The 22810-nt window shown below is 41.2% G+C and overlaps 1 protein-coding gene across 1 annotated transcript in view; it reads left to right on the forward strand.

Moving 5' to 3' along the window:
• Positions 1 to 22810, forward strand: part of ZRSR2 (zinc finger CCCH-type, RNA binding motif and serine/arginine rich 2) — a 284610-nt gene that overhangs the window by 135374 nt on the left and 126426 nt on the right. The window contains exons 4-8 of the mRNA XM_053706080.1: positions 5260 to 5365; positions 5563 to 5646; positions 6954 to 6992; positions 7453 to 7568; positions 7755 to 7968. Of these exons, the coding sequence (XP_053562055.1) occupies positions 5260 to 5365; positions 5563 to 5646; positions 6954 to 6992; positions 7453 to 7568; positions 7755 to 7968 (559 nt within the window). The remainder of the gene's footprint in view (positions 1 to 5259; positions 5366 to 5562; positions 5647 to 6953; positions 6993 to 7452; positions 7569 to 7754; positions 7969 to 22810) is intronic.

Raw genomic sequence — 22810 nt, forward strand, 5'->3', positions numbered from 1 at the left:
TAAGGGTTTGTCCGCAAGTTCTTTGAAAGGACAAATCTCTGCTCTTTCTGTTCTTTTTCACAGAAAGATTGCTATTCTTCCTGATATTCATTGTTTTGTACAAGCTTTGGTTCGTATAAAACCTGTCATTAAGTCAATTTCTCCTCCTTGGAGTTTGAATTTGGTTCTGGGAGCTCTTCAAGCTCCTCCGTTTGAACCTATGCATTCATTGGACATTAAATTACTTTCTTGGAAAGTTTTGTTCCTTTTGGCCATCTCTTCTGCCAGAAGAGTTTCTGAATTATCTGCTCTTTCTTGTGAGTCTCCTTTTCTGATTTTTCATCAGGATAAGGCGGTGTTGCGAACTTCTTTTGAATTTTTACCTAAAGTTGTGAATTCCAACAACATTAGTAGAGAAATTGTGGTTCCTTCATTATGTCCTAATCCTAAGAATTCTAAGGAGAAATTGTTGCATTCTTTGGATGTTGTTAGAGCTTTGAAATATTATGTTGAAGCTACGAAATCTTTTCGTAAGACTTCTAGTCTATTTGTTATCTTTTCCGGTTCTATAAAAGGCCAGAAAGCTTCTGCCATTTCTTTGGCATCTTGGTTGAAATCTTTAATTCATCTTGCCTATGTTGAGTCGGGTAAAACTCCGCCTCAGAGAATTACAGCTCATTCTACTAGGTCAGTTTCTACTTCCTGGGCGTTTAGGAATGAAGCTTCGGTTGACCAGATCTGCAAAGCAGCGACTTGGTCCTCTTTGCATACTTTTACTAAATTCTACCATTTTGATGTATTTTCTTCTTCTGAAGCAGTTTTTGGTAGAAAAGTACTTCAGGCAGCGGTTTCAGTTTGAATCTTCTGCTTATGTTTTTCGTTAAACTTTATTTTGGGTGTGGATTATTTTCAGCAGGAATTGGCTGTCTTTATTTTATCCCTCCCTCTCTAGTGACTCTTGTGTGGAAAGATCCACTTCTTGGGTAGTCATTATCCCATACGTCACTAGCTCATGGACTCTTGCTAATTACATGAAAGAAAACATAATTTATGTAAGAACTTACCTGATAAATTCATTTCTTTCATATTAGCAAGAGTCCATGAGGCCCGCCCTTTTTTTGTGGTGGTTATGATTTTGTATAAAGCACAATTATTCCAATTCCTTATTTTATATGCTTTCGCACTTTTTTTCTTATCACCCCACTTCTTGGCTATTCGTTAAACTGAATTGTGGGTGTGGTGAGGGGTGTATTTGTAGGCATTTTGAGGTTTGGGAAACTTTGCCCCTCCTGGTAGGAATGTATATCCCATACGTCACTAGCTCATGGACTCTTGCTAATATGAAAGAAATGAATTTATCAGGTAAGTTCTTACATAAATTATGTTTTCTTGCCGTCCCTTATCAACTCTGACCAGGTGGGGTTTGTCCCACAACGTGAAGGCCAGGACAACACTAGGAGGCTGCTTAACATCCTTACACTCTACTAAACTTATTAAGCCTCTATCGGTTATATCTCTTGATGCTGAGAAGGCTTTTGACCGGGTGAGGTGGCAGTATTTATGGGAGGTACTTCAACGTTTTCGCTTTCCTAGTGCTATAGTAGACGCAATCAAAGCCCTCTATTCAACCCCCACCGTCTTGGTGAGTGGGCTCGGTTTCCACTCCCCTCTCTTTTCCATAACAAACGGCACTAGGCAGGGTTGCCCACTGTCACCGTTATTTGCATTGGCTATTGAACCACTGGCGGAATAAATTAGGATGGATCCTTAAATACAGGGAGTCACTTTGTTTGGCACTGTACACAAGATAGCACTGTTTGCAGACAACGTCACTCTGTTTTCGTCGAACCCTGAACAATCTATTCCCAAACTCATGGAGATTTTGACCTCTTTCGGAACACACTCTTATTACAAGTTGAACCTCTCAAAAACAGAGGTGTACACACAGAATATCCCGGGCGATCAGTTAATCTATCTGAAAACAAGGTTCGAATTCTCCTGGACAGTGAAATCTGTCTTACACCTAGGAGTCAGGCTCTCTGGATGCTTCCCCCAGATAATTAAGGATAATTACCTCCCTCTTCTCTCATCGCTCCGCTCCCTTAGAAGCGATTGGAATCTATCACATGTATCCTGGCTAGGTAGGATATCTGCACTAAAAATGTCTTTCTTGCCCAGGCTTACCTACTTGTTTTGATGCCTTCCCATTAGGATTCCTAAGCACATTCTCCTGCAATTTCAGAGTGGGCTGACGAAATATATTTGGCAAGATAAGCCACCTAGAGTGGCGCATAGAATTCTCTAACTCCTTAAAACCTCAGGGGGCATTGCATCACCGTCTGTACTTCGGTATTATGAGGGGGAAATGTTCAATCATGTGGCACAATGAGGATTTAAACACTTCCAATCTAAATGGAGAACAATTGAGCAGTCTTCCTTGCCTTATACCATCTACTTGCGAGACCTAATATGTACTCCACCCACACTGCCGTAGTGAATTAGACTTGATTAATCCCATGGTTCGTGAGGGTCTAGATATCTGGGACAAGCTTAGACACCATCCTTGTATAGCTCCGCATCCCTCTCCTATTACTTCTATGACTGGCCTTCTTACGGGACTGCAGGAAACCCACCCAGGTAAATGGACAAAACTGGAAATTCACCTGGTTTCGTACCTATGGTCCCCCGCCCCTCAGGACTTTAAGTATCTCACCCAGATTAGTACTGGAACTCTAATCCCACCATATTTACCCTTTGAGTTTCATAGAATTAAGTTATTTAAATAGTTGAGGCTTTAAACCGGGTCTGGCTCGCCCATTGACTCCCTGGGAGGCCGTCTGGAGTTGGGGTGATAGGCTATGTAGACCCCTATCCCTCCATTATACTTTACTAGGAGGAACTCCATTCTCCAAAACCCCGGCTCATTTAACGCGCTGGGAGTCTTTACTAGATGCACCAGTACTCCCTCACGTATGGGAACGCACTTTAGAACTCACACAGAAAGCTATACACTGTACGACATTATATGAAACCTATTACAAACTTTTATCCCACTGGTATTATGTCCCTACTAGACTGGCGAAGATGTTTCCGAGCGCATCACCTGAATGTTGGAGAGGCTGTGGTCAGAGAGGCAGCATATTTGATGGGAGTGTCCTGTAATTCAGGCCCTATGGCTTCGATGTTTCTCAGCCCTGACCAACTTGGGTATTCTCCTCCCCAAATCACCGTCCATAGCCTTATTACATATAGGGGTCCATGCTTTCCTGAAGCACAACTCGTACATCTGTATCTACCTTTTCACGACTATTAAAAACGCTATAGCCTATGCATGGAAAAAGGAATCCCCCTCCTAACTGGTCCACAATTTGTAACTCCATGGCGTGTATATGTGTGTATGTAGACTGGGGTATATCTGTCTAACTATGCACTTTTTGGATACCCTTTGTTTTTAAAGATGTTCGAATAAAAGTTAAGCTTTTTAACTAATTTCCTGGATACCGCCTCTGGACTTTTTCTACTGTTTACATATATATATATATATAACGGCTTAAGTGCACTCACTGTAACTTCAGCATCAGCCGGGGTGCTGCGTAGAAACATGTAGTGTTAACAATCAACCCCATATGTGGAAGAAAAAACGCTTCACTCTCCAGTCTTTTCAAATAGTAAAAGGCTTTAATCCATCTTAGTCATACAATCAATATAACATCCCAATAGTTTTGATACCCATTTTATATATATATATATATATATATATATATATATATATATATATATATATATATATATATATATATACATACATACATACATATATACAGTATATCATGGAGAAGGATATATTCTATAAACTTAACAACTCTGACTTGTTTGAACTTGTTTGGGCAGACTGGAAAGAGAGTTTTGACACAGGGTGGAGACCTAACATTTTGTCTCCTGGGCTTAATACTATAGAACATGGACGTGACTTACATTTTAGACTATCGAGCGACTTAGTACATTCTCCTGTCCTGTCTCCTGTTTCCTTCACCCCCTCCCTCCTCCTTGAATCAACAATTTAGAAAAGTTTAGGAACGAGGTGTCCTCTTTGCACTCTAATTTTATATTCTAAGTTTTCATATCTTTCTTTAGAGCAGTTTATTTGCGATCCTATCATATTATTACTTGATCTGTAATTGTGAATGCATCGTTTTGTTATACTGAACACTTGGGTTTTCGGACCACTTGTGCAGTGAGGGTTTCTCCTCTGTTCTTTACCTAACATATGTAACTTCTGTTTGATATTCAATAAACTTTTTGAAAATAAAAAAAAACCCCACTGTCTACCTTTATGCCCCAGTTGTGTCTGGCTCTGGATGTTCATACATTTGGAAGCAAGACGGCAGATTCACAGTAATGATCAGTATGAGCAAGTTGAAAGATGTGATCTTAATCATGTGTGGAAGTGCTTCATTTATTAAAGGGACAAGATTGTAAAAATCACTGAGATAATGGGACACCTTTACTACCCAATCTCCAGCTTTGCATAACCAGCATTGTTTATTAATGTACTATATAACCTCTGTTTGCCTGTTTCTAAGCTTATGCAAGGCCACCCCTTATCTTGTACAACAGCCAGACATTGCTAGTAGGTAATCAGATGTAACTAGTATGTTAATATATAACAGTGTTAGTTATACAGAACTCGGGACTGGGACATAAAGGGATTATCTATCTTTTTAAACAATAACAATTTTCAAGTACTGTACATTGTCCCTTTAAGTCAAAATTAAACAACTTTCCCATTTACTTCCGTTTCCAGTTTTGCTTCCATTTTTATCCTTGGTGAGCTCAGGCGTGTGCGTGTCTTTAGCCATCTGGCAGCAGTGTCTGCAACAATGTTTATAGCAACTATAACTGTTATACATAGTTGCAAATACTGTTGCTGTGTGATGCTAAAGACATATGCAATCCCCTCAGCTCCTATCGGCCTACCTAGATTTACTCTTCAACAAAGGATACCAAGAGAATGTTGTACATTTGATAATAGAAGAAAATTGGAAAGATGTGTAAAACTGAATGCTCTATTGGAATCATAATTGTTTTACAAATAAGGTTTGTATTGTATGTGTTTTTTTTTCTTTTGGTTTATTGTGCTCTTTGCAGATAGGGAAATACAAAATATCACTCATTTATCAATATATTGTTTGCTGTAATTCTTCTTGTGTATAACTCTAATGCTTTAGTGCTATTTTGAGCAGACATTTTAGTTCTTACTAGTTCTCAATGTGTTTACAGACAGAGACTACATGAAGAATGGCTGCTCCGGGAGCAGAAAGCTCAGGAAGAATTTTTGCAGAAAAAGCAAAAGGAGGAGGCAGCAAAGAGACGAGAAGAGGAGGAGGTATTCTGTGACTTTGTATATTTCAAATGCGCTGTATGGATAGCTTATTTGTCTGCCTGTGTGTGTAAAATGAGAAATAGTTGTTGGTGGGTTTTTTGTTTGTTTTTAAGCTGAACATTTATAGTTTCAAGAGTTTGTATACCGACTGTTGTATTGGCTTTCAAATTTTGTATTTTTTCCCCCCATTTTTTTTTAAGAGAAAATTAATCGAAGAGTGGGCAGAACAAGAAAACAGACAGAAAGATGGTGACCCGGAACTCGTGAAGAAGAAACAGAGAGAGGTGATTCCTGCTCTAGGAGGATAAAATCACTAATATCCTAATTCAGTCTGTGTTACACCAGATCTTGGTTTTAGAAATATTAGATGCTCCTAAGTGTATTTCTCAATCACATATATTGCATTATAGTGGCAGGCCTCTTAAGCATGGAACAAAATATTCTTTTCTATTAAAGGAGCATCTGTTTTACAAAAAGTAATACATTTTAAAATGCCCATTTGGATGCAGCAAATAAAAATTAAAACTGGCCCTTTTAAGCAAGAACTGATTCATAATCGTTTATTACAGACTTATATTTTGATCAAGTTGCTTTATGTTAATTTTTTTTATATTTTAACTTTACTGATTTCAACAATTTTGTCTGTGTAGTGAATGATATTATAATGGATATATAATGCTAAATGTGTTACTGCCCATTTTTGGTTTAGAACCTGGGTCATGCTTGCTTATTGGTGGAAGTTTTTTTCCTGTTGAACCCTCTACATATCGTGAAATATGAATACTGTTGTAATCTCTGTAGAAAGACTATGCAAACGATTTTTGTATCTGTAATAGCTGGTTTTGCTCATCCCCAGCCATAATTAGCATTTCAATATCTATTCGGCTTTATTATTATTATTATTTATTTGTATAGTGCTGCCATATTCCATAGTGCTTCATATCTATAAAGAGAGATAACATGAGCGGGTCTGCTCTTTTCTACAGGGTCATCCCATTTAAATATTTATGTCTTTGAGAGCAGTAGGTTATGACTTTAATTAGCAAAAATAGTGATTTCAAATAAATGTTACAGTACAGTGTCCCTTTAATTACTTATGTGAATAAAATCAATTTGAATGTACAGTATTGCAACCTAGTTCACTGAAGCTGCAACCTATTTTATTCATCCTTGTCTAAGTATTGTGTATCACATTATTCACCTGACCCATATATAGTTGGTGTATCCTGCCATTTTTCAGAAAAACTGGGCAGTATTAAAGAAGTGGGAATGTTGGCTGCTGAAGAGGACTGCAGAACATTGTGCAGTAATGTGTTGTGGGCATCTCTGTGATACTCTTAATTAGTAGCTCTGTACAGTTATTCCTTTATTCAGAAATTAATTAAATGCTTCTATCAATCTTTAAATTTTAGTTTAGATGTTTCTTTTTTTTTCTCTTAAACTCTGTAAAATTAACCAGATTTTGTACAGCAATATTAATAACCTTTTTAATTCAAAATCAGCATAACATTATTAGTGGTTCTTAACTGCAAAAAACAGATCCTGTGCTCCATGGAGGTTCTTACTAGCACTGTGTTTACACCATTTCTAGGAGGCTGTGCAGAAGATGCTGGATGAGGCAGAGAGCCAGGTAAGATACAAGATTATGCAAGACATCCACTGTCTATAATATGAAATTTTTCTGTGATAGCAGGAAATAATTTTTTTTTCAGCTGTTATGTATTTGTTATGAAAATATATATTTTTAGTCCTGTTTTTAAACATCAGATTTTAAAGATTACAAACATTACTTTCATACGTAGATTGTAGGTCACTCATCTATTTATCCTAAAGCATAGAGAAATCTCACTGGTGATTACTTCACTAAGCCCCTTTAAAAGGACCATGATAGTAAAAACAAATCACATGCTTTAATGACCCTACACTACTATGTGTTTAACTTTCACTAGTAAATAGTGCAATAAAGTTAATATCTTTAATAGTCCTTATTTATACTACAGCAAGCAAAAAATGATGTTTCACCTAAGCAGTCATACAATAATCATAATTAAATATATATAACTTGGCTAATTTTATAATTTTCTCTGTAGCTGGAAAATGGGGATACATGGCATAACCCTGAGGCACCAGATGGATATGGAACCGAAAAAGATAGAGCAAACTGTCCGTTCTATCTCAAAACTGGTGCTTGCAGATTTGGTGAAAGGTAACAAAAATAAATTGTACCTAAGTCAATTACTTCAACTTTAGTTGTGTTACAGACATAGTTCACCAATTTTGTTAGTAAGAATGTCTAAAATACTCTCAATTTTAAGAATAAAGTCCCACATGAGCTACTTTTATTATTGTATACATTTGGCATTAATAAATGTGTTTTTGTTTTAATGTGTAGATGTTCTCGTAAACACGGTTATCCATCTTCCAGTCAAACACTGCTTATTCGTGGTATGTTTGTAAGCTATGGCATGGAGCAATGTAGGAGAGATGATTATGACACAGATGCGAGCCTCGAGTATGGCGATGAGGAAATTTATCAGCAGTTCCTTGAGTTCTACAGTGATGTTGTACCTGAGTTTAAGAGCGTGGGGAAGGTTGTCCAGTTCAAGGTATAGCATATCTGATTAAATAAAGGGAGATTAAACTCAAAACTAAATCAATATAATGTACATTCATTATGTATTTTTCTCTTGCAAGGTGTATCCAGTCCACGGATTCATCCTTTACTTGTGGGATATTCTCCTTCCCTACAGGAAGTGGCAAAGAGAGCACACAGCAGAGCTGTCCATATAGCTCCCCCTCTAGCTCCACCCCCCAGTCATTCTTTTTGCCGGCTCTAAGCACTAGGGTCTCTCTACGGGAGGGTAAAGTGAATGTGGTGTTAGAATTGTAGTTTTATATCTTCAATCAAAAGTTTGTTATTTTTAAATGGTACCGGTTTGTACTATTTACTCTCTAGCAGAAAAGTGATGAAGATTTCTGCTGAGAGGAAAATGATTTTAGCATGTTGTAACTAAAATCCACTGCTGTTCCCACACAGGACTGAGGAGTACTAGAAAACTTCAGTTGGGGGGAACAGTTTGCAGACTTGACTGCAATGAGGTATGTTCAGTCATTTATTTCTAGACAAGACTGAGATAATGCTAGAAGACTGACAAGATCCCCATGTGGGGAGGGTAAGCTATGTTCTGAGACTTAGTAAAGAATTGAATGCTTACATAACAGGGCTAATTAGGCTGGTTGACACTAATTCAGGGCAATCGATTATTTGTTTTAAGAAATACTCGTTGGAGACACTTTTTTAAGCACTTTGGAGTGTTTTCTGGGGTTATTATCCACATGGCAAAAATTTAGTCACTTAGAAGTGATTTTTGTAGGCCTCACAACTCCGGAGTGGGAGGGGCCTAATTTCGCGCCTCAGATGCGCAGTTAGAATTGAAAGACAGTTCATGCTGCTTCACATGGAGGTTCCAGCTGCTGATTGAGGGCCTAAAAGAAGCTTTTTCCCCCAAAACTGATCCCTAAGGGCAGGTAGGGCCACAGCAGTAAGCTGTGGCAAGGTGCTGTAGTTATTTAACCGGTTGTTGGCTTTAGGCTGCTCCGGTTTGGGCATTAAGGGGTTAATCGTTCTGCAACTTGTGGTGCAATCATATTAAAGCCTTAGGTACATACTGTGAAAATTTCAAAAGGATTGCTGCATTTTTCACTGTTTTGTAAAATTGTGTGCTCTTTTTATTTCTTAAAGGCACAGTAACATTTTTTTCAAATTGTGTTTCTCCAACATAGGTGTGTCCGGTCCACGGCGTCATCCTTACTTGTGGGATATTCTCTTCCCCAACAGGAAATGGCAAAGAGCCCAGCAAAGCTGGTCACATGATCCCTCCTAGGCTCCGCCTACCCCAGTCATTCTCTTTGCCGTTGTACAGGCAACATCTCCACGGAGATGGCTTAGAGTTTTTTAGTGTTTAACTGTAGTTTTTATTATTCAATCAAGAGTTTGTTATTTTAAAATAGTGCTGGTATGTACTATTTACTCAGAAACAGAAAAGAGATGAAGATTTCTGTTTGTATGAGGAAAATGATTTTAGCACCGTAACTAAAATCCATGGCTGTTCCACACAGGACTGTTGAGAGCAATTAACTTCAGTTGGGGGAACAGTGTGCAGTCTCTTACTGCTTGAGGTATGACACATTCTAACAAGACGATGTAATGCTGGAAGCTGTCATTTTCCCTATGGGATCCGGTAAGCCATGTTTATTAAGATAGTAAATAAGGGCTTCACAAGGGCTTATTAAGACTGTAGACTTTTTCTGGGCTAAATCGATTCATTATTAACACATATTTAGCCTTGAGGAATCATTTATTCTGGGTATTTTGATATGATTATATCGGCAGGCACTGTTTTAGACACCTTATTCTTTAGGGGCTTTCCCTAATCATAGTCAGAGCCTCATTTTCGCGCCGGTATGGCGCACTTGTTTTTGAGGACAGCATGGCATGCAGCTGCATGTGTGTGGAGCTCTGATACATAGAAAAGTCTTTCTGAAGGCATCATTTGGTATCGTATTCCCCTTTGGGCTTGGTTGGGTCTCAGCAAAGCAGATTCCAGGGACTGTAAAGGGGTTAAATATAAAAACGGCTCCGGTTCCGTTATTTTAAGGGTTAAAGCTTCCAAATTTGGTGTGCAATACTTTTAAGGCTTTAAGACACTGTGGTGAAATTTTGGTGAATTTTGAACAATTCCTTCATACTTTTTCGCAATTGCAATAATAAAGTGTGTTTAGTTTAAAATTTAAAGTGACAGTAACGGTTTTATTTTAAAACGTTTTTTGTGCTTTGTTATCAAGTTTATGCCTGTTTAACATGTCTGAACTACCAGATAGATTGTGTTCTGACTGTGGGGAAACCAAGGTTCCTTCTCATTTAACTATATGTATTTTATGTCATAAAAAAATTTAGTAAAAATGATGCCCAAGATGATTCCTCAAGTGAGGGGAGTAAGCATGGTACTGCATCATCCCCTCCTTCGTCTACACCAGTCTTGCCCATACAGGAGGCCCCTAGTACATCTAGCGCGCCAATACTCCTTACTATGCAACATTTAACGGCTGTAATGGATAATTCTATCAAAAACATTTTAGCCAATATGCCCACTTATCAGCGAAAGCGCGACTGCTCTGTTTTAGAAAATTCTGTAGAGCATGAGAACGCTGATGATATGGTTTCTGAAGGGCCCCTACACCAGTCTGAGGGGGCCAGGGAGGTTTTGTCTGAGGGAGAAATTTCAGATTCAGGAAACATTTCTCAACAAGCTGAACCTGATGTGATTACTTTTAAATTTAAGTTGGAACATCTCCGCGCTCTGCTTAAGGAGGTGTTATCCAATTTGGATGATCGTGATTATCTGGTCATTCCAGAACCACTATGTAAAATGGAAAAGTTCTTAGAGGCCCCGGGGCCCCCCGAAGCTTTTCCTATATCCAAGCGGGTGGCGTACATTGTTAGTAAAGAATGGGACAGGCCCGGTATACCTTTAGTACCTCCCCCCATATTTATAAAATTGTTTTCCTATAGTCGACCCCAGAAAGGACTGATGGCAGACAGTCCCCAAGGTCGAGGGGGCGGTTTCTACTCTACACAAGCGCGCCACTATACCCATAGAAGATAGTTGTGCTTTCCAAGATCCTATGGATAAAAAATTAGAAGGTCTGCTAAAGATGTTTGTTCAGCAAGGTTCCCTTCTACAACCAATTGCATGCATTGTCCCTGTCACTGCAGCCGCGTGTTTCTAGTTTGATGAGCTAGGAAAGGCGATTATTAGTAATTCTTCTTCTTATGAGGAGATTATGGACAGAATTCGTGCTCTTAAATTGGCTAATTCTTTCACCCTAGACGCCACCTTGCAATTGGCTAGGTTAGCGGCGAAAAAATTCTGGGTTTGCTATTGTGGCGCAGAGCGCTTTGGTTAAAATCTTGGGCAGCGGATGCGTCTTCCAAGAACAAATTGCTTGACATTCCTTTCAAGGGGAAAACACTCTTTGGCCCTGACTTGAAAGAGATTATCTCTGATATCACTGGGGGCAAGGGCCACGCCCTTCCTCAGGATAGGTCTTTTCAAGACCAAAAATAAACCTAAGTTTCGTCCCTTTCGCAGAAACGGATCAGCCCCAAGGGCTACGTCCTCTAAGCAGGAAGGTAATACTTCTCAAGCCAATCCAGCCTGGAGACCTATGCAAGGCTGGAGCAAAGGAAAGCAGGCCAGGAAACCTGCCACTGCTACCAAGACAGCATGAAATGCGGGCCCCCGATCCGGGACCGGATCTGGTGGGGGGCAGACTCTCTCTCTTCGCTCAGGCTTGGGAAAGAGATGTTCTGGATCCTTGGGCGCTAGAAATAGTCTCCCAAGGTTATTCTCTGGAGTTCAAGGGGCTTCCTCCAAGGGGGAGGTTCCACAGGTCTCAGTTGTCTTCAGACCACATAAGAAGACAGGCATTCTTACATTGGGTAGAAGACCTGCTAAAAATGGGAGTGATTCATCCTGTTCCATTAGGAGAACAAGGGATGGGGTTCTACTCCAATCTGTTCATAGTTCCCAAAAAAGAGGGAACGTTCAGACCAATCTTAGATCTCAAGATCTTGAACAAGTTTCTCAAGGTTCCATCGTTCAAGATGGAAACCATTCGAACACTTCTTCCTTCCATCCAGGAAGGTCAATTCATGACCAAGGTGGATTTCAAGGATGCGTATCTACATATTCCTATCCACAAGGAACATCATCGGTTCCTAAGGTTTGCATTCCTGGACAAGCATTTCCAGTTCGTGGCATTTTCTTTCGGATTAGCCACTGCTCCTAGGATTTTCTCATAGGTACTAGGGTCCCTTCTGGCGGTGCTAAGACCAAGGGGCATTGCTGTAGTACCTTACTTGGACGACATTCTGATTCGAGCGTCGTCCCTTCCTCAAGTAAAGGCTTACACGGACATTGTCCTGGCCTTTCTCAGATCTCACGGATGGAAAGTGAACGTGGAAAAGAGTTCTCTATCTCCGTCAACGAGGGTTCCCTTCTTGGGAACTATAATAGACTCCTTAGAAATGAGGATTTTTCTGACAGAAGCCAGAAAAACAAAACTTCTAGACTCTTGTCGGATACTTCATTCCGTTCCTCTTCCTTCCATAGCGCAGTGCATGGAAGTGATAGGTTTGATGGTAGCGGCAATGGACATAGTTCCTTTTGTGCGCATTCATCTAAGACCATTACAACTGTTCATGCTCAGTCAGTGGAATGGGGACTATTCAGACTTGTCTCCGAAGATACAAGTAAATCAGAGGACCAGAGACTCATTCCGTTGGTGGCTGTCCCTGGACAACCTGTCACAAGGGATGACCTTCCGCAGACCAGAGTGGGTCATTGTCACGACCGACGCCAGTCTGATGGGCTGGGGCGCGGTCTGGGGATCCCTGAAAGCTCAGGGTCTTTGGTCTCGGGTAGAATCTCTTCTACCGATAAATATTCTGGAACTGAGAGCGATATTCAATGCTCTCAAAGCTTGGCCTCAGCTAGCGAGGGCCAAGTTCATACATCAACCATCAGGGGGGAACAAGGAGTTCCCTAGCGATGGAAGAAGTGACCAAAATCATTCTATGGGCGGAGTCCCACTCCTGCCACCTGTCTGCTATCCACATCCCAGGAGTGGAAAATTGGGAAGCGGATTTTCTGAGTCGTCAGACATTGCATCCGGGGGAGTGGGAACTCCATCCGGAAATCTTTGCCCAAGTCACTCAACCGTGGGGCATTCCAGACATGGATCTGATGGCCTCTCGTCAGAACTTCAGAGTTCCTTACTACGGGTACAGATCCAGGGATCCCAAGGCGGCTCTAGTGGATGCACTAGTAGCACCTTGGACCTTCAAACTAGCTTATGTGTTCCCGCCGTTTCCTCTCATCCCCAGGCTGGTAGCCAGGATCAATCAGGAGAGGGCGTCGGTGATTTTGATAGCTCCTGCGTGGCCACGCAGGACTTGGTATGCAGATCTGGTGAATATGTCATCGGCTCCACCATGGAAGCTACCTTTGAGAGACCTTCTTGTTCTAGGTCCGTTCGACCCACTCCAGCTGACTGCTTGGAGATTGAACGCTTGATCTTATCAAAGCGAGGGTTCTCAGATTCTGTTATTAATACTCTTGTTCAGGCCTGAAAGCCTGTAACCAGAAAAATTACCACATAATTTGGTATATCTGTTGGTGTGAATCTGCAGGATTCCCTTGGGACAAGGTTAAGATTCCTAAGAGTCTATCCTTCCTTCGAGAAGGATTGGAAAAAGGATTATCTGCAAGTTCCTTGATGGGACAGATTTCTGCCTTGTCTGTGTTACTTCACAAAAAGCTGGCAGCTGTGCCAGATGTTCTAGCCTTTGTTCAGGCTCTGGTTAGAATCAAGCCTGTTTACAAAATTTTGACTCCTCCTTGGAGTCTCAACCTAGTTCTTTCAGTTCTTCAGGGGGTTCCGTTTGAACCCTTACATTCCGTTGATATTAAGTTATTATCTTGGAAAGTTTTGTTTTTGGTTGCAATTTCTTCTGCTAGAAGAGTTTCAGAATTATCTGCTCTGCAGTGTTCTTCTCCTTATCTGGTGTTCCATGCAGATAAGGTGGTTTTGCGTACTAAACCTGGTTTTCTTTCAAAAGTTGTTTCTAACAAAAACATTAACCAGGAGATAGTTGTGCCTTCTTTGTGTCCTAATCCAGTTTCAAAGAAGGAACGTTTGTTGCACAACTTGGATGTAGTTCGTGCTCTCAAATTTTACTTAGCAGCTACTAAGGATTTCAGACAAACTTTGTCTTTGTTTGTTGTTTATTTTGGTAAACGGAGAGGTCAAAAAGCAACTTCTACCTCTCTCTCCTTCTGGATTAAAAGCATTATCCGATTGGCTTATGAGACTGCCGGACGGCAGCCTCCTGAAAGAATCACAGCTCACTCCACTAGGGCTGTGGCTTCCACATGGGCCTTCAGGAACGAGGCTTCTGTTGATCAGATATGTAAGGCAGCGACTTGGTCTTCACTGCACACTTTTTCTAAATTTTACAAATTTGATACTTTTGCTTCTTCTGAGGCTATTTTTGGGAGAAAGGTTTTGCAAGCCGTGGTGCCTTCCATTTAGGTGACCTGATTTGCTCCCTCCCTTCATCCGTGTCCTAAAGCTTTGGTATTGGTTCCCACAAGTAAGGATGACGCCGTGGACCGGACACACCTATGTTGGAGAAAACAGAATTTATGTTTACCTGATAAATTACTTTCTCCAACGGTGTGTCCGGTCCACGGCCCGCCCTGGTTTTTTTAATCAGGTCTGATAATTTATTTTCTTTAACTACAGTCACCACGGTAACATATGGTTTCTCCTATGCAAATATTCCTCCTTAACGTCGGTCGAATGACTGGGGTAGGCGGAGCCTAGGAGGGATCATGTGACCAGCTTTGCTGGGCTCTTTGCCATTTCCTGTTGGGGAAGAGAATATCCCACAAGTAAGGATGACGCCGTGGACCGGACACACCGTTGGAGAAAGTAATTTATCAGGTAAACATAAATTCTGTTTTTTTATTTGATCAAAGTGTTTTCCAAGCCTGCTTGTGTATGCTACTAGTCTGTTAAACATGTCTGACACTAAGGAAAATCCTTGTTCAATGTGTTTAGAAGCCATGGTGGAACCCCCTCTCAGAATGTGTCCCAATTGCACTAATATGTCTATACACTTTAAAGATCATATTGTTGCACTTAAAAGTGTGGCCCTAGATGATTCTCAGACTGAAGGTAATGAGTATAGTCCGTCTACCTCTCCCCATATGTCACAACCAGTTACGCCCGCTCAAGTGATGCCTAGTACCTCTAGTGCGTCTGCCCCTATTACATTGCAACAACTAGCGACAGTCATGGATAATTCCCTTGCGGCCTTTCTATCCAAACTGCCAGTTTTTCCTGCAAAGCGCCATAGCTCTGTTTTAAGAACAGATTATGAGCAGTCTGAAGCTTTGGTAGCCTTATCTGATGTGCCCTCACAACGCTCTGAAGTGGGGGTGAGGGATTTGATGTCTGAGGGAGAAATTTCCGATTCAGGAAAGGTTTCTCATCAGGCAGAGTCAGATTCATTAGCGTTTAAATTAAAATTGGAACACCTCCGCGTATTGCTCAGGGAGGTATTAGCTACTCTGGATGATTGTGAACCCTATGGTGGTCCCAGAGAAGTTGTGTAAAATGGACAAGTACCTAGAGGTCCCTGTATACACTGATGCGTTTCCGATCCCTAAGAGGGTTGCGGATATTGTTACTAGGGAGTGGGATAGACCAGGTGTCCCTTTTGGTCCCCCCCCCCCCCCTATTTTTAAGAAAATGTTCCCCATAACTGACACCAGGCGGGACTCGTGGCAGACGGTCCCTAAGGTAGAGGGGGCTGTTTCTTCACTTGCTAAACGCACAACCATACCAATTGAAGACAGTTGTGCTTTTAAAGATCCTATGGATAAAAAGTTAGAAGGTTTACTTAAGAAATTTTTTGTTCAACAAGGTTTTCTTCTCCAACCTATTGCCTGCATTATTCCTGTAACTACTGCAGCGGCTTTCTGGTTTGAGGCGCTGGAGGAGTCGCTCCAGGAGGAGACCTCATATGACGAAATTATGGATAGAATTAAGGCTCTAAAGCTGGCTAATTCTTTTATCACAGATGCCGCTTTGCAATTAGCTAAGTTAGCGTAAAAAAATTCAGGTTTCGCCATTATGGCGCGCAGAGCGCTTTGGCTCAAGTCATGGTCGGCTGATGTGTCGTCAAAATCCAAATTATTAAATATCCCTTTGAAAGGAAAGACCCTTTTCGGGCCAGAATTGAAAGAGATTATTTCAGAAATCACCGGGGGAAAGGGCCATGCTCTCCCTCATGACAAGCCCTTTAAGGCTAAAAACAAAACTAATTTTCGTTCCTTTCGTAATTTCAGGAGCGGTCCCGCTTCAGCCTCTACAGCTGCAAAGCAAGAGGTTAACGCTTCACAGCCCAAGGCAACCTGGAAGCCTTACCAGGGCTGGAACAAGGGTAAACAGGCCAAAAAGCCTGCAGCTGCTACCAAGACAGCATGAAGGGGTAGCTCCCGATCCGGGACTGGATCTAGTAGGGGGCAGACTTTCTCTCTTCGCTCAGGCCTGGGCAAGAGATGTTCACGATCCCTGGGCATTAGAGATTGTTACCCAGGGATATCTTCTAGAATTCAAGGAATCCCCTCCAAGGGGAAGGTTCCACCTTTCTCGTCTGTCTACAGACCAGACAAAGAAAGAGGCGTTCTTACGCTGTGTAGAAGATCTACATACGATGGGAGTGATATACCCAGTTCCAATTGCAGAACAAGGACTGGGTTTTTACTCAAACCTGTTTGTGGTTCCCAAAAAAGAAGGAACTTTCAGACCAATCCTGGATCTAAAAATTCTAAACAGATTCCTCAGAGTCCCATCATTCAAGATGGAGACCATTCGGACAATCTTACCTATGATCCAGGAAGGTCAATATATGACTACCGTGGATCTAAAGGATGCGTACCTGCATATCCCTATCCACAAAGATCATCATCATCAGTTCCTCAGGTTCGCTTTCCTAGACAAGCATTACCAGTCCGTGGCTCTTCCATTCGGTTTAGACACTGCTCCCAGAATTATCACAAAGGTGCTAGGGTCCCTTCTGGCGGTTCTAAGACCGCGGGGCATAGCAGTGGCGCCTTATTTGGACGACATCTTAATTCAGGCGCCGTCCTTTCACAGAGCCAAGGCTCACACGGAGATTGTATTGGCCTTTCTGAGGTCTCACGGGTGGAAGGTGAACATCAAAAAGAGTTCTCTGTCCCCACTCACAAGGGTTCCCTTCCTAGGAACACTAATAGATTCTGTAGAAATGAAAATATTTCTGACGGAGGTCAGAAAGTTGAAACTTTTAACTACTTGCTGAGTTCTTCATTCCATTCCTCGGCCATCTGTAGCTCAGTGCATGGAGGCAATCGGATTAATGGTAGCGGCAATGGACATAGTCCCTTTCGCTCGGATACATCTCAGACCACTGCAACTATGCATGCTCAATTAGTGGAATGGGGATTATGCAGATTTGTCTCCTCAAATACAGTTGGACCAGGAAACCAGAGTTTCTCTTCTCTGGTGGTTGTCTCAGGATCACCTGTCTCAGGGAATATGTTTCCGCAGACCAGAGTGGATCATTGTAACGACCGACGCCAGTCTGTTAGGCTGGGGTGCAGTCTGGGACTCCCTGAAAGCTCAAGGCTTATGGTCTCGGAAAGAAGCTCTTCTCCCGATAAACATTCTGGAACTGAGGGCTATATTCAACGCGCTAGCTGCGGCCAAATTCATCAGATTTCAGTCGGACAACATCACGACTGTAGCTTACATCAATCATCAGGGGGGAACAAAGAGTTCCCTAGCGATGAAGGAAGTAACCAAAATAATCAGGTGGGCAGAGGACCACTCCTGCCATCTCTCAGCAATTCACATCCCAGGAGTAGACAACTGGGAGGCGGATTTTCTGAGTCGTCAGACTTTTCACCCGGGGGAGTGGGAACTCCACCCGGAGGTATTTGCCCAGCTGACTCAGCTATGGGGCATTCCAGAGTTGGATCTGATGGCGTCCCGTCAGAACACCAAGCTCCCTCTCTACGGATCCAGGTCCCGAGACCCCACGGCGGCATTGATAGATGCTCTAGCATCGCCTTGGTCCTTCAATCTGGCTTATGTTTTCCCACCGTTTCCTCTTCTCCCTCGTCTGATCGCCAGAATCAAGAAGGAGAAGGCTTCAGTGATTTTGATAGCGCCTGCGTGGCCACGCAGGACTTGGTATGCAGACCTAGTGGACATGTCATCTGCCCCACCATGGACACTGCCAATGAGGCAGGACCTTCTAATACAGGGTCCGTTCAAGCATTCAAATCTAGTTTCTCTACGTCTGACTGCTTTGAGATTGAACGCTTAATTCTATCAAAGCGTGGTTTCTCTGAGTCAGTTATAGATACTCTGATTCAGGCTAGAAAGCCTGTCACCAGGAAAATCTACCATAAGATATGGCGGAAATAGCTTTGTTGGTGTGAATCCAAGGGTTACTCATGGAGTAAGATTAGGATTCCCAGGATATTGTCCTTTCTCCAAGATGGATTGGAGAAAGGATTGTCGACTAGTTCTTTAAAGGGACAGATATCTGCTCTGTCTATCCTTTTACACAAGCATCTGGCAGAGGTACCAGACGTTCAAGCGTTTGCACAGGCTTTAGTCAGAATCAAGCCTGTCTATAAACCTGTGGCTCCGCCATGGAGTCTAAATCTAGTTCTTTCAGTTATTCAAGGGGTTCTGTTTGAACCTTTACATTCCATAGATATTAAGTTATTATCTTGGAAAGTTTTGTTTTTGGTAGCTATCTCTTCTGCTCGAAGAGTCTCAGAATTATCTGCCTTACAGTGTGATTCACCTTACCTGGTGTTCCATGCAGATAAGGTAGTTTTGCGCTCTAAACCTGGTTTTCTTCCTAAGGTGGTTTCTAACAAGAATATTAACCAGGAAATTGTTGTTTCTTCTCTGTGTCCCAATCCTTCTTCGAAGAAGGAACGTCTGTTGCACAATCTTGATGTAGTTCGTGCTCTAAAGTTCTATTTGCAAGCAACTAAGGATTTCAGACAAACATCTTCCTTGTTTGTTATCTATTCTGGTAAGAGGAGAGGTCAGAAAGCGACTGCTACCTCTTTCCTTTTGGCTGAAAAGCATCATCCGTTTGGCCTATGAGACTGCTGGCCAGCAGCCTCCTGGAATAATTACTGCTCATTCTACCAGAGCAGTGGCTTCCACATGGGCTTTCAAGAATGAGGCTTCTGTTGAACAGATTTGTAAGGCAGCGACTTGGTCTTCACTGCATACTTTTGCCAAATTTTTCAAATTCGATACTTTTGCTTCTTCGGAGGCTATTTTTGGGAGAAAGGTTTTGCAAGCAGTGGTGCCTTCCGTTTAAGGTACCTGTCTTGTTCCCTCCCTTCATCCGTGTCCTAAAGCTTTGGTATTGGTATCCCACAAGTAAAGGATGAATCCGTGGACTGGATACACCTTGCAAGAGAAAACAGAATTTATGCTTACCTGATAAATTGGTTTCTCTTGTGGTGTATCCAGTCCACGGCCCGCCCTGGCAATTAAGTCAGGTAAAAAAAATTTGTTTAAACTACAGTCACCATTGCACCCTATGGTTTCTCCTTTTTCTTCCTAACCTTTGGTCGAATGACTGGGGGGTGGAGCTAGAGGGGGAGCTATATGGACAGCTCTGCTGTGTGCTCTCTTTGCCACTTCCTGTAGGGAAGGAGAATATCCCACAAGTAAAGGATGAATCCGTGGACTGGATACACCGCAAGAGAAAGTAATTTATCAGGTAAGCATAAATTCTGGGTTTTTTTTTAATTAATTCTACTGTAATTTGTCTCTGAAAATCATGGTTACTTTCCTTAGATATGGAGAGTCCACAATGTCATTCAATTACTAGTGGGATTATCACTCCTGGCCAGCAGGAGGAGGCAAAGAGCACCACAGCAAAGCTGTTAAGTGTCTCTCCCCTACCCATAATCCCCAGTCATTCTCTTTGCCTCTGTCAATGGAGGAGGGGAAGTTTGGTGTCTGAAGAAATGATTTCCTTTTTCGGGTACTTTTCCTGCAAGCAGGGATTTGGGTTTAGTTGAGGCCACGTCAATCTCTTCAGTAGAGTAGTGGTGGCTTTTAAGAAGTTAGGAAGTTGTGAGGTAGTCCTTACTTTGTTTCCTAACACATTGCTGAGGAAAAAAGAAAAAATGAATACTGCCTCGCACTATATCCCTAATATTGCTAGGACTCCCAAAAAAACAACCCTTATCTCCCTAAGGGTTAATGGAGAAACATAAAGCAAAGAGGGGGAGCAGCGCTAAGAGAAGCAATAGGGTATCCACTATGATATATAAATTAATAGAGGTGATACCTAATATCTAGTGAGTTCAAATGCGGGTATTTGTTGTATCAAATTTTAATCTAAAATTAAACAATTATGGTATGCAAAGAAATATAAATGATATATTAAACAATTAAGTATTGGTAAGAGCATGAGTTTATTCTTAACAATACTGTATCACAATAAAATATTACAATAAAATAATGATATGGATCCGGATCCTCTACTCATAAAAAAAATGACACTATTGCAATAATCTATGATGTACCAAGTGGTATAAAATATATAAGATATCTAAAAAATATATTTACAATATCTTAAAAATATGGAATATATATAAAAACAATGGAGAGATGAAATGTATGCCAGCAAAATAGAAGAAGAAAAAAGTGTCCAAGTGCTATTTGTCCATTTTAGTTACCAAAAAATATAAGGAACAGGGTCAGTGATAAAAATAAATTGATTTTCCAATGGTTGTGCACATACATATGAAAGTGTCCTTTAAGTGATAGGAGTGTTATTCCAAAAGTGGTTATATAAAGTACCTTAACACCGCTGGGTGAATAGTGCTGAAGTAGCCTGTGTGTCAGCCTGTCAGCCAATATAGCTGTGTGATCACACAGGCATCCGTTCCTGGATTTTGTGATGAGTCTCTAAATAAGAGAGTGCAGTCACTCAGTGGCTTCGTTGGAAGCCTGTTTTCAGAGTATTGCTGAATATTTCTTCTTCTTTACTTGGTTCCTTGAGATGTAGCTGTTACAGGTGTCCAAAGACCAAAATGAAGCAGCACCACCAAAAGAGTTTCTTCAAGGTGTTTTATTCAGCCTGAGGAGTAGCCAGACCCAACACAATTAAACAACAACGTTTCGGACACAGTCCTTAGTCATGTATGGCTAAACTCTACACATAATCATCCTTAAATACTATCCTAGCCACACCCACACACCTGTGAAGTTGTACATTTCAAATTAACCCCTTACATACTATTCAAGGTACACAGGTAATTATCAGCAAAATAATACATTTCAACAATTTTCAGGTGAAACACACCAGCCTTATATATATTTTGAAATACAGTTGTATATACATACATATATCAAGTAAATTAGCAGAACAGAATCCATAATCATCTGTAACAAAAAGAGAAAAAAGAAATTAAATAACATTGTATCCATTAGAGCTGCGCATCTTCACCTGTCTCACGATTCGATTCGATTACGATTATCATCGTAACGATTCGATACGATTCGATTCTACGATGCATCGTCAAAACGATTATTTTTGACAGGCCTAGTATCCATTCAGATTTAAAGGCATACAGATAGGTCAAAATCCCTATTCATCCCATTAGGGTGTAATGTCCCCAACTTATTGATCCAGAACATTTCTCTACTCTTAAGAATTTTGGCTCTATCACCACCTCTTCTAGGTACTGGAATATGCTCTATCACTTGAAATCTTAACTGATTAAGGTTACGTCCAGCGGACAAAAAATGGCACGCTACAGGGGCATCAAGTTTTTTTGTCCTAATACTGCTTTTATGTTGAACCATACGTTCACGGACACTACGGGTGGTCTCTCCGACGTACCCCAATCCACAAGGACACTTAATCAAATAAACCACATTTCTCCTGTTAAGTGTAGTCAGTCCACGGGTCATCATTACTTCTGGGATATTAACTCCTCCCCAACAGGAAGTGCAAGAGGATCACCCAAGCAGAGCTGCCATATAGCTCCTCCCCTCTACGTCACACCCAGTCATTCTCTTGCACCCAACTAATAGATAGGATGTGTGAGAGGACTGTGGTGATTATACTTAGTTTTTATATCTTCAATCAAAAGTTTGTTATTTTAAACAGCACCGGAGTGTGTTGTTCCTTCTCAGGTAGAATTTGAAGAAGAATCTACCTGAGTTTTTGTATGATCTTAGTCGGCGTAGCTAAGATTCATTTTGCTGTTCTCGGCCATTCTGAGGAGTGAGGTAAACTTCAGATCAGGGGACAGCGGGCAGGTTCACCTGCAAAGAGGTATGTTGCAGTATATTATTTTCTGAGGAATGGAATTGACTAAGAAAATACTGCCAATACCGATATAATGTAAGTTTAGCCTTAAATGCAGTAGTAGCAACTGGTATCAGGCTGTTATGTATATATATGTTTACACTTCAGTATTCTGGGGAATGGCACTTCACTGGGACAATACTGTATGCATATAACTTTTAGCCTATCTTGCAGTGGGAACGACTAGCAGCAGGCTTTTTAATAACATTTCATATTATTAGATTTTAAACGTTTGCTGGTATGTTAAATCGTTTAATTATCTGAGGTACTTGGTGAAAAATTGTTTTGGGCACTGTTTTTCCACTTGGCTGTCGTTTATTTTAAATTTAAGACAGTTTCACTGAACTTCCCTCACAGTTGTGTGTGAGGGGGAGGGGCCTATTTTGGCGCTTTTGCTACGCATCAGA

The sequence above is a fragment of the Bombina bombina genome, chromosome 3 (assembly GCF_027579735.1).
Source record: "Bombina bombina isolate aBomBom1 chromosome 3, aBomBom1.pri, whole genome shotgun sequence".
In the NCBI taxonomy this organism is placed as follows: domain Eukaryota; kingdom Metazoa; phylum Chordata; class Amphibia; order Anura; family Bombinatoridae; genus Bombina; species Bombina bombina.